This window comes from Apodemus sylvaticus, chromosome 1 (genome assembly GCF_947179515.1).
Source record: "Apodemus sylvaticus chromosome 1, mApoSyl1.1, whole genome shotgun sequence".
Lineage (NCBI taxonomy): Eukaryota > Metazoa > Chordata > Mammalia > Rodentia > Muridae > Apodemus > Apodemus sylvaticus.
The window spans coordinates 83,766,045-83,776,831 of NC_067472.1; the positions used below are offsets into that span (position 1 = coordinate 83,766,045).

At 44.7% G+C, this 10,787-nt stretch overlaps 1 protein-coding gene across 3 annotated transcripts in view; it reads right to left on the reverse strand.

Moving 5' to 3' along the window:
• The window catches only part of Ubfd1 (ubiquitin family domain containing 1), a 25,772-nt gene extending 15,020 nt beyond the window's left edge, over positions 1-10,752 (reverse strand). For 2 of the 3 annotated variants that reach the window (XM_052199905.1, XM_052199885.1), the window contains exons 1-6: positions 10,449-10,752; positions 9,941-10,270; positions 8,929-9,137; positions 5,864-5,929; positions 5,615-5,720; positions 1,655-1,737 (exon numbers count right to left, since the gene is read on the reverse strand). In XM_052199905.1, coding sequence (XP_052055865.1) covers positions 1,655-1,737; positions 5,615-5,720; positions 5,864-5,929; positions 8,929-9,137; positions 9,941-10,270; positions 10,449-10,650 — 996 coding nt within the window. In that variant the 5' untranslated portion in view covers positions 10,651-10,752. Of the gene's footprint in view, positions 1-251; positions 383-1,654; positions 1,738-5,614; positions 5,721-5,863; positions 5,930-8,928; positions 9,138-9,940; positions 10,271-10,448 lie in introns of those variants that run through there. The other variant, XM_052199894.1, reaches the window with a different exon arrangement.
• Positions 10,753-10,787: the final 35 nt, after the last annotated feature.

The following is a 10,787-nucleotide window of genomic DNA, read 5'->3' on the forward strand; positions in this document are numbered from 1 at the left end:
TCAAACCCAAGCCATCAAGTTGCAAAGGGTACCATGATGCTACTTATGAGAACTGAAAAAACCACAACACAGTATACCATCTTGATCATGGACATATGTGTAACAAAAGCACTGACAGATGAAGAACATATATGACAGATTACAACAATGGGGTGGAGAAGGGGAAGACAATGGGGACAACATCACTGTTGGCAAAAAAAATTTTATTTAAAAGATTTAAAACATGATACAAAATATTTACAACTATCGTATTTTGGTGATGGATATATGGGTAGTGGCATAAAATGTAAGGTGTGTCCTTTTCTGTATTTTTGAAACATAACTCTAAAAATTAAAGAACACTGTGAACTGTGACATACTTCTCTAGCTAGACAAATGGCATCTGCAAGAAGAGGAAGTAAACTTTAGGACAAAGGTAAAAGTGGTATTTAATGACATTCAAAAAGGACAGAAGGGGACTGCTGAATTCATTTTTGGCCCTAAATGACATCAGAACATTTTAAATAAATTTAACGTAAACTAAATTCCAAACCAATGTTCGTGAGCACAAATTTCTAAAGAAGTATCTATTATAGTCCATTCATCCTATCTGCCTATCACCAGGCTGCATGAAAAACAAGATTTGCAAGCCCCACAGTGTCAAATGTTCAAACAAATGTTTCAAAAAAAAAGTGAAAGGGCCAGGCCAAAATTATCAACTGTAAAAATTGAAAAATAACTGAGCAGGCAAAACAAATGTGTTTGCTATCTTGTTTTAGAGATTATAAAGAGGTAAGGGTGTAGAGACTCTAATGGCTCCAAAGCCCAGTATGTTCTCATCACCACCAGGAAACAAGTCCAAGAACTTTCTCCATCAACTCCATCCCATGGCCTTACTTTGTTACCACCCAGCTGACCCTGAGCAGGCAGGAAAGGCCACACCAACTCTCCAAACCACTGTACCCTAAATCCCTTTCACTGATTACCCTAGAGCAAATAGATTGTTCAACACATCTCTGTGCCATGGATTGGTAATCCCACCGACAATTCCAACTAGTTGTCCCTCATAGAGGTGTAGGGGTGGGGGAGGGATATGGCAGCATCACTTCAAGCTACTGAAAAAACTGCCTGCTGAAAGACAACAGCAGGAAACCCAACCAGGCAGGTAAACTATTTGTAAAGTGCTCGCTCTGCACAAACTGATGCACTCCATGAAGAACAAGCAAGCCCGAGCCCCATTTCCCAAAGGGACCCTGGCTACATGGGCCCGCGCTAGGCATGGCAAATCACTACAAGATGGAGACTTCTTGGTGTCTGCACAGCCCCACAACTAAGGGGATATGCACTTTCATAAGGAAGACAAAACTTAAAATGAAAGTCTATAAGCCATTCTAATTCATTTTCCTGGCCTAAAAACAAACTAATCCAAATAAGAGGAAGACAGAAGACATTTCTAAAGAGGACAGAAAAAACATACCCCTCCTTTGGACAGCTGGGAGTCTACAAATAAACACAACTGGGAACAAGGTCATGGACACAACTCTTAAGTAGAGAAGAAAATGTAAAGGTCTTTTCAGTCTTCTGAAGACTGCTTTAAAATAGAAATGCCCTGTGAAAAATCCACTCCCTGCAAGATGAAGCAGAAGCAGTGGCCTGGCAGGCTGAGGCTACTCACCATCATGTGGTAGTCTTCATGTCCTTCAATAGGTTCACTGACCACGTTTTTAATGGAGCCCATGGGCAGTTTCTCAGTCCGCTCTAGGTTGAAAGAATGACAACAGTTACTCAAGGGTCTACCTCTCCCAACTCCTCCACGGCCACAATTCCTCCCATACCGCAGCTGGTTGGATGTATAGTAACTCAGGTAGCAGACAACACTCCCTCTGGGGATGAGGAACACCATTTTCTGACCAATACACCTAAAGTCTGGTAGGAATCTGGGAAATATGGAGCACCAAAAAAGAACAGGGTTTGGTGATGGTATGGTAAAAGTCCAGCATCACATTTACCTGTCTCGTTACAATAAATGATCATTAATAACACCTCAAAACTCCTTTGTTTTCTTAACCCAAACCCAGTATTGGCTAAGGTTTTGAACACTTAAAAAAGGCAAAGTCATAAAGCACACAAGAAAGCAGCAACAAGAGGAGTATGCCAAGCTTACAAGGCTAATGCCTATGCCAAGACTCACCCAAACCCCTACAATAAATTAAGGATGGTAGGAAAGAGGAGGCAATAATGAGCCTGGCCTTCAGGGAGATGAGGCCAGTACAGAAGACAAGTGTAACAATGGGGAGGCACGAGGACTGTGCCAAAGGAGTCACCTAGGGAGCGCCAGATATCTGAGGTCAGACGGGTGTTGTCAGAAAACTGGTAAATACGGTGGGAAAAGACTCCTTAGGGTCTCCGCAGGGGAAAAAAAAATCTACATCAAACTAGAAATTTAATAGGAGTCCTGGGCTCTGGTCTTACCAGTGACCAAGTAGTTTACTTTCATAGGCTTCAGAAAACTGGAACAGGGAGAGTCTACTTTGTGGCTCTAAAATAACAGTCACATACAGACAAGACCAATGGCATCCTTAAGATTGAGACTTTAAAAATACTTGCACTTGGCCGGGTGTTGGTGGTGCACGCCTGTAATCCCAGCACTCTGGGAGGCAGAAACAGGCGGATTTCTGAGTTCGAGGCCATCCTGGTCTACAGAGTGAGTTCCAAGACAGCCAGGGCTATACAGAGAAACCCTGTCTCGAAAAAACCAAATCCAAAAAACCAAACAAACCAAAAAAAAAAAAAAAAAAAAAAAACTTGCACTTGGAAATGCCTGAAGATTTCATAGATTCTGACTTTTCCTCAAATTCCAAAGATCAGACAATCCAAACCCCACAAGGCAGGTAATAGCAACCAGCTAAGCTTTGACTGCACTACAAGCAAGGTGGGACAGCTGACTATGGCTGGAATTGCTTTCCTGGGCATCTCTATGGTCTCAACCTGCTTCTTCCTATTCAGACAGCAAGATGTGTGTGGCAGCCTTGAACGTCCCTTACACAGCAAAAAACCATGAGAGGCCCATTAGTTGCTGGAACAGTCACTTCATAGCAGCTTCTTGCAAAAGACAAGCTAGTGGCTTTTAGCCAATTCCCAGAACAAGTTGTACTTCTGCAAGTCCTTTTGATGCTAGGTGACAGGCCTCCTGGGCACACAAGAACACTTCCCCACCCCCTGGGCAGCTAGGTTGATAAGGAAAGGCCTGGCTCTGGATGAAGAGCTCAGCCTCATCAGCCATGAAAGGCACAAGGAGTTCATGGCCATGCTCTTTTAACACAGCTCCAATCACATTGTGTCAGGACTCTTCTAGAGCTCTGCCCTTACACTAAAGCAGGAAGCCAGCTGCTTTTAGAAGCTTAAAATCTCTAAGCCAGGCATGATAATTTATGCCTATAAACCCAGTACTCAGGAGCCTGGGACAAGAGAAGCACCAAAAATCTATAGCAAGGTTACTCTATAGTTTCCTCAAAAAATAACATACACAACTTCATGGGGAAAAATTATTCCAAGGACCCATAAAGCACAAGACTTGAACCCTAACTAGAGCCCTGCCTGCACCTACCCTCCTGGACACGATGGCTTTATTAGACCAGACTGGTTAACTGCTCTGACTCTGGGCTGCCAGCCAGCAGAGAAGCCCAGCTACAGAGGAGAATCATGTGCATCAGCAAGCAAATGACGTAACGGAAGATGAAAACAAGATCACCAGGAAAGCCTACAGGCAAGGCAGCTAATCACTAGCCAAGGAGATGATGACAGGCTCTCCAGAACAATGTGTTCAAGCAAAGCCAACATAAGTCAGTGGAACGCTGGATAAACCTTTTAAAAGTTAGAAAAACTGTGTGACCATGCAGCTAAGAGTTCACTGTGAAATGAACAACATATCTAGTTATCACAAAATTTGAAAACTCAAGCATTTTCAGCATCTCAGTCAGTTGTTTTTAAGAATCTCTAGGGTTGAAACAGTAATAATGTGTTCTAGATTCACATTTTAGACAATAAAAACCACACTTTCCACCACCCTGCCCAAGTTTTATTTTTGTGAAACTTAGTTCCATTTTCTGCAACCTGCCCTTGGAACCAACAAATCTCTAATGATGGGACCTCTATTCTTTCTTTGGCATTTACCTCAAACACTCAATACCTACAGTGCTGGCCAGAAACAGGTGAATTAGGCATGTTCGGGTCCCTCCAGGAATCTAACGGGGACAGACAAGTCAGAGAGTAATGAGTGCTCTGGGGACACAGAGTGCTGGAGCAGCAGCAGCAGGAGCAGCAGTTCAAGTAGAGAGTTAGGAAGATGTGAAGGCTTCTTTAGAAAAGGGTATCTTGTTGGAAGGGGAGCTTTAGAAGACTATTAATCCTAAGGACCGAGGAGAAGACATTCTAAGGCAGGCCTCATAAAGACAAGAGCTATACAAAAAATAAGCTGGGAAATTGAAGATTGTGGCTCAAGTACATAGAGAACATGAGGGCAGACACAGCAGGCCAAAGATTTGGAGTGGGGTATGTTTAGACATCTGAACCTAGCATTGAAGATCTGTAAATGTTTATAGGCACAAGAACCAGACCCAAAAAAAAAAAAAAAAAAAAAAAAAAAAAAAAAGTACAACACAACAATGAGGATAATCAAAGAGGATAGGTGGGGATAAGGAAACAGAAACTTGGTTCTAATGCAACTTTTAGAAGATGCAAATAGCCTCTACCAGTTTTGGGGAATGGTAGAGAAAGGGACACAGGCAATTCTGGAGTGTTACTAACAAGATTTAGTAACTACCTGGGATTGATGGTGCTATACACCTTTAATCCCAGCATTCAGGGGGCAGAGGCAAGTGGATCTCAGAATTGAAGGCTAACCTGGTCCACAGAGCAAGATCTAGGTTGGCCCGGGTTACAGAGAAGCCCCATATCAAAAACAGACAGACAAACAAACCTGGTAACCACCTAGGGAGGCTGAGTGGGAACAGTCAGGGAGAGATTTCCCAGAAGTACCAAGGCTGAATCAGATACTGTGCACATGTGGGGAATTGGGTGACAAGGGATGGGGTACATATAAAGGGGAATCAGCAGGCAAAGGAGAAATTCTAGGCAGCAATTAGGAAAACTTTACTTCTATAGTCAAACTGACCTACAGAAGTCAGGCAGGCACAGGCACCATAAGCACCATAGTGAATACCACTGCTCAGTCACAGTTCCTCAATGTCATGGAAGACCGCAAGCTCCAATGGCCAGATCTTCTAATATTTTCCAAGACAAGCTCCCCCATTAGTCTCAAGAAACTATGAAATTTGTACAACTATGTGATGTATCCATAAAACCCTTGCCTAAAGACCAGACACTTGAAACCTCTTTGTATGTACTTTAAGAGCCAAATTTTGAAGGAAGGTCTCTGAGATCACACTGAAAAGAATGAGGAGGATGGGGCCAACCAAGAGGCAAGCATGTAAAGACACAGTCAAAAGCAGGAACACGAAATGCATGGTAAGAGGGGCTCCAAATGAAAGGCAGAATTGCAGTCACGAGCCAGTGCTGTTGGCACCAGAGGCAGGCAGGGTGCTGGGATGCCAAGGAGGCTGAGAGAACTAAGTACCTTTAGTGCCGATCCACAGCTGGTCTTGCTCTAGCTTAAAGGTGAGCCTCACTTTCCCTCCAGACTTATTGTACATGCCAGACAAGGGTACCGTTGGCAGGCGCTCCTGAAGGAATAAGAGCACAATGAGAAAGGGAGAGACAGTAGGACAGAGAGAGGAGGATCAGACAGAACTTCAGGCCATGATTATAGCAATCTTAGACTGTGAACTGGCTCCTTTCTAGGAGCTCAAAAAGTAAGCCAGCTTACCTGGGCACCCTTAACAGACGGCATCACATCTTCAGGTTTTCCTTTGTCCAACACTTTCCTGTGTTGCTACAATATAAGCCAGAACAGAAAGAAAATGACTATATTTGAGCCAGGTTTCTAGCTCTTGGTTAGACAGGATGAAGCAGTCTTTAAGGTCTGTTTGAAAACATTTAGTATCAACTGACTATGGATCCCTTCACACAGCAGAGCAACTGTGTTCAAGGGAGTTTGTGCTGACAATGAAATGTTCCATAAGTGTGCTAGCCACTGGCCCGACTACTGAGCACTTTTATGTGGTTCTCAATTTTATTGACACGTAACCATCCATATCACCCATAGCCGCCATAGTAGATATGTTCCACAGATGAAGTCAGATTTAAAGGTTTCTTTTTTTTTCCTTTGGCTTTTCGAGACAGGGTTTCTCTGTGGAGTCCTGGCTGGCCTCGAACTCAGAAATCCGCCTGCCTCTGCCTCCCAAGTGCTGGGATTACAGGCGTGTGCCACCACGCCCAGCTCCGATTTAAAGGTTTCTAATTTAAATGTTTTACTCCCATCTTTCCAGGTAAAAAACTAACCATTAAGTCAACAGGTAGGAAAGAAGAAAAATATCTGTATTCTCCAACTTCAAAGAAACTATAAGCTGCCTGTATAGGTATAAATGCCAAGCGGGGTCGGTTTTGCATTATTATGGAGAGTCAGACTATGACAGTCTTCTCTGACCCACCCTCAACCCAGCCACAAAGAAAACCTAAGGAACCATATTTTGAAAACAGAAAAATGCTGACTCCCTGATACCCTACCATTAAGAAGCCTCCAAGCCCTACTCCCGCACCTTACCACAGGACTCTAGCCCTCAAATGCTTTCATCTCATCTCCTTATCTGTAGCTTTAGAGGTACAGTAGCTGCTTGGTAAAGCTGCAACTACAGGCCAGTAAATGAACCAGGGGTAAAACGAAGCCAAATGTCACCATTAACAGGTAATGAGCCAACTGAAGCCTTCACTGTCATAGCAGAACACTGTGGTAGGGCTTGCTAGTGAAGGGTTCTTGCTGACACCAGCCTCAGATTCTGGAACACACCGATCAAAAGCCTAATGAGGGAGTAAAGTCTCATTCGGTCGTGCTATGCCTCGTAACCAGTGGCATCACCAAAGCAAAGCAGCACAGAATGGAGTATAGCTTGAGTCATACCTTATAAGTACCTTTGGGAGGACTGTCCCTGAACAGCGGTGAGCAGCTCTAAGCCAGCTGACCTACCATTAGTAATCTAAAACCTGTATTTACAAGGCAAGTTATACACTAAGCATTTGACAGAAGAAAATTCTTACATTTCCTACTTAGATGTGTCAGGGGAAGACAGAAAGAAAATACCAATGACCTCAACAAATTACAAGAAATTGGAACACCATTATTTAGGGATGAAAATGACTCATACAAATATTTACTTTTAGATGATAATTCAACTTCACAACATTTACCAACTCTATAAAGGTGCTGCTTTGCACTAAAGTATGTGTTATGTATTGACACGGTCCCAGGTTCAATCCCTAGCACCAAATACAACACAAAACAAATACCCTATGGAAAACTGTTTTGAAAATCAGAGTTCAAGCCGGGCGGTGGTGGTGCACACCTGTAATCCCAGCACTTGGGAGGCAGAGGCAGGCAGATTTCTGAGTTCGAGGCCAACCTGGTCTATAGAGTGAGTTCCAGGACAGCCAGGGCTATACAGAGAAACCGGTCTCAAAAAAACCAAAAAAAAATAAAATAAAAAAATTAATTAAAAAAAATAAGAAAATCAGCGTTTCAGAGACTCTGTAAGAGTAACACAATTTTAAAATGTTATACAATATTCTTTATGGTATCTATGGTAGCAACATTTCTTTCAAACACATTCGTATTTCCATTAAGGAAAAAAATTTAAGACAATAGTATAACTTTTCCCACAATTCTGTTCAATTTTACTGCCAAATTTGTTAAAAACCCTTCTTTTTGGTTACAAAGTAAACACAGGTTACAGATGTCTAACAGAAAATCATCTTTCTCCCAGTGCCAGCACTACAGGTTACAGATGTCTAACAGAAAACCATCTTTCTCCCAGTGTCAGCACTACAGGTTAGAGATGTCTAACAGAAAATCATCTTTCTCCCAGTGCCGGCACTACGCCTTTAGTGTCTACTGCCCCTCAAAGGTTGGTTCAAGTCAGATCTACTCTGTTGAAGATACAGAGTAAACAAAAAGTACATAATAGGCTGGGGTAACTCAGTGTAGAGGTCCTGCCTACTACCACGAACAAGACTCTAGGTTTAGTCCTCTACATTGTACACACACAAACACAAACCTATCAACAGGCATGATGGCACATGCCCATAAACTCAGACCTAGGGAGATAGAGACAAGAGGATTGTTAAAAATTCCAGGCCAGCCGAGTCTTCAGATCAAGCTTCAGGCCAGTCAGGAGTAAAGGGTAAAACCCTGCCTCAGAATACAAGCACACAAAAATGAGCAAGAGATATAATACAAAGACTCAGATTTGTCCATGGAGAAAGACCAGTATAAATACAGAACAAAAAAAGTATCAAGACCTTTTTATTGAGTTTGGTTTCCTGAAATGGTCAGTTTTAAGGGAACCTCTGCAATCTGTTGAATTCCATACCTTTCCAGATTTGGACTTTCTGAACTTAACAAGACACACATACAAAACCAAACACACACACACACACACACAAAAATCAAATGGGAGCCAGCTGTAAGGAACCAGGGCTTAATTCCAACACTGGTCATATTCTGTGGCACTACTAAGAGAAACCCACATGTGACTTCCTTTGCTAACTAGCTAGAGTCTCCCTTTACAAAGGCCTTATCCTAAAGCAGGAAGACTAAGGCACACTGACCCGCCAGATGACAAAGATGCATATTTCAGGTAGCTTGTCAACTCCACTGTGCTGCACCCAACTGCTCCATAAATTTCCATCATGGGCCCTGTCCAAAAAGGAGCTTATTCTAGGGAGAATGTAACCAGCCTCCAAATTCCCAGGACACAAGCAGGTACACGATGGACTTACCTTCTGCCTGCAGAGGGGCTCCTTCTTGTTTTCTTCAGCCTTTGCATCTTGCTGGGCAGCATCTTTTGGGGTGTTTACTGCTAAAACATCATTTATAGTAGAGCCAACCACCATGATCTTGGCCCCACTGGTCACTTTTATTTCTCTCAACGTCTTGTCTTCAGGAACAAGTCCCTTATACATGACCTTCTGCATGGCAGGTGGGAGACCTTGACAGAAAGTGGAAGGCAGTAAAGCGAGTAAGCAGGAAATGCATGGGCCATGCCCCTTCTATAACAGAACAGGAAGTCAATACTGGTCCATCAACTATCAGCTTTGTGAACTTGGAGGAATTCAGAACACCAGGACTATTTGATTGGTAAAACTTGGTCCTTCTACATAAACTTAAGGTATTTAAAATTGTTTGATATATCTTAGCTATCATTCTTTCCAAGTTGTAACTCAATCTTCTATCCACTTAAATACTGAGAATTCCCAAGTGTCAGGGATACAGAAAGCCAATAAGGTTTTTACACACTATATGGAGAAAACTTGAAAGTCTTTCAAGTAGCAAACCAATACAAATAAAATGGCCAAATATGAATATTTGTAAAGGGCCACCAGGTCAGTAGATACCACTGTTTCATGAACTTCCCTTAAGAAACTTATCTGTCTGCTAAAAATAAATACGTGGCTAAATCCCAGACCCGTTCAGAATCTCCTGTAAATTTAATAAACACCGAGGGAGATTTTTCACTAGCACTGATTGTCCAACATTAGTTAGAAGGGTGAGCCTAACACTCAAGATTCAGGCTTGCATCTCACTCCACCACCTGGTGGTATCACTATCACCTTGGGCCTAATTTTCCCTCTCTGATTAATAATGGGCATACAAGTACTGATTTCAGAAAGCTTCAGTGAGTATAGCGGGAGTCTAGGCAAGAAAATCACGAACAGTTTAGCACGACGTAAGCACCAAGAACTAGAAGGTAGGGTGCGGGTAGAAGCAGTTGGTTGTCAGCTCCTAGAATACCTGTAATGGAGTGAATCTTCTGCTTTAGCTCGGAACCCGTGCTGTCCAGAGGGACCTTCACATCGTGCTTGGTCTTGTTCCAGATTATCTTCAGATCCACCAGCTCCCTGCCCGCACCGCCGCCCGCGTCCTCGCCGTTGCTGACCGAGGCCTGGGCCGCAGGGTCCCCAGGGGGCTGGGCCGGGGCCGGCTGCAGGTTGCCTCGCGCGTCGCAGGAGTCCTCCGCCGCTGCCCCTACGGCTGCTTCGGCCTCCACGCAGTTGAGGGGCCGTGCGGGCGCCTCAGTGGTCACAGCCTCGGCCTCCGTGTCCATGCCTGGCTCCTCCATGCCTGCAAAGGGGTTAGGGGGTGGGTGCTCGCCACGAGCCTGGCCTGCGACGAGAAAGGGCCCAGGCACCGCCGTTGCTGCGCCACGCTCCTCCCTCTGGGCCGAGGCCCAGGCCCACGACCCTGGCAGCGCCCTCAAGCTCTTCAGCCGCCGACCTCCCGCCTTCCCCTCCACACTCACCATCCGGGGCTCCGGCCGCCGCCATGATGATTGTGTACAACACCCACCGCGCCCGCAGGGGCCGCCGGGAAGAAGCGAGCTGGCTGAGATTGGCCCCCGCAACAGCCCCTAATTTCACACAGGCTGGCCGGAAACAGGTGGAGGTTTCTATGGAGACCCGCCTCCTCCGCTTCCCGGGCCGGCCCCTGCCACGCTTTAGCATTCCCGCAGCCGAAGGGGGCGGGTCTGGGAAATCGCCCGCTCGCTGCGCTCCGTCCCCGAGCGGCGGCGCATCGCCGCCCTAGTCCAGAGGGGCGTGAACAGTCCAGATAGGCGTCCTACGCCTTTAAGTGGCAGGGC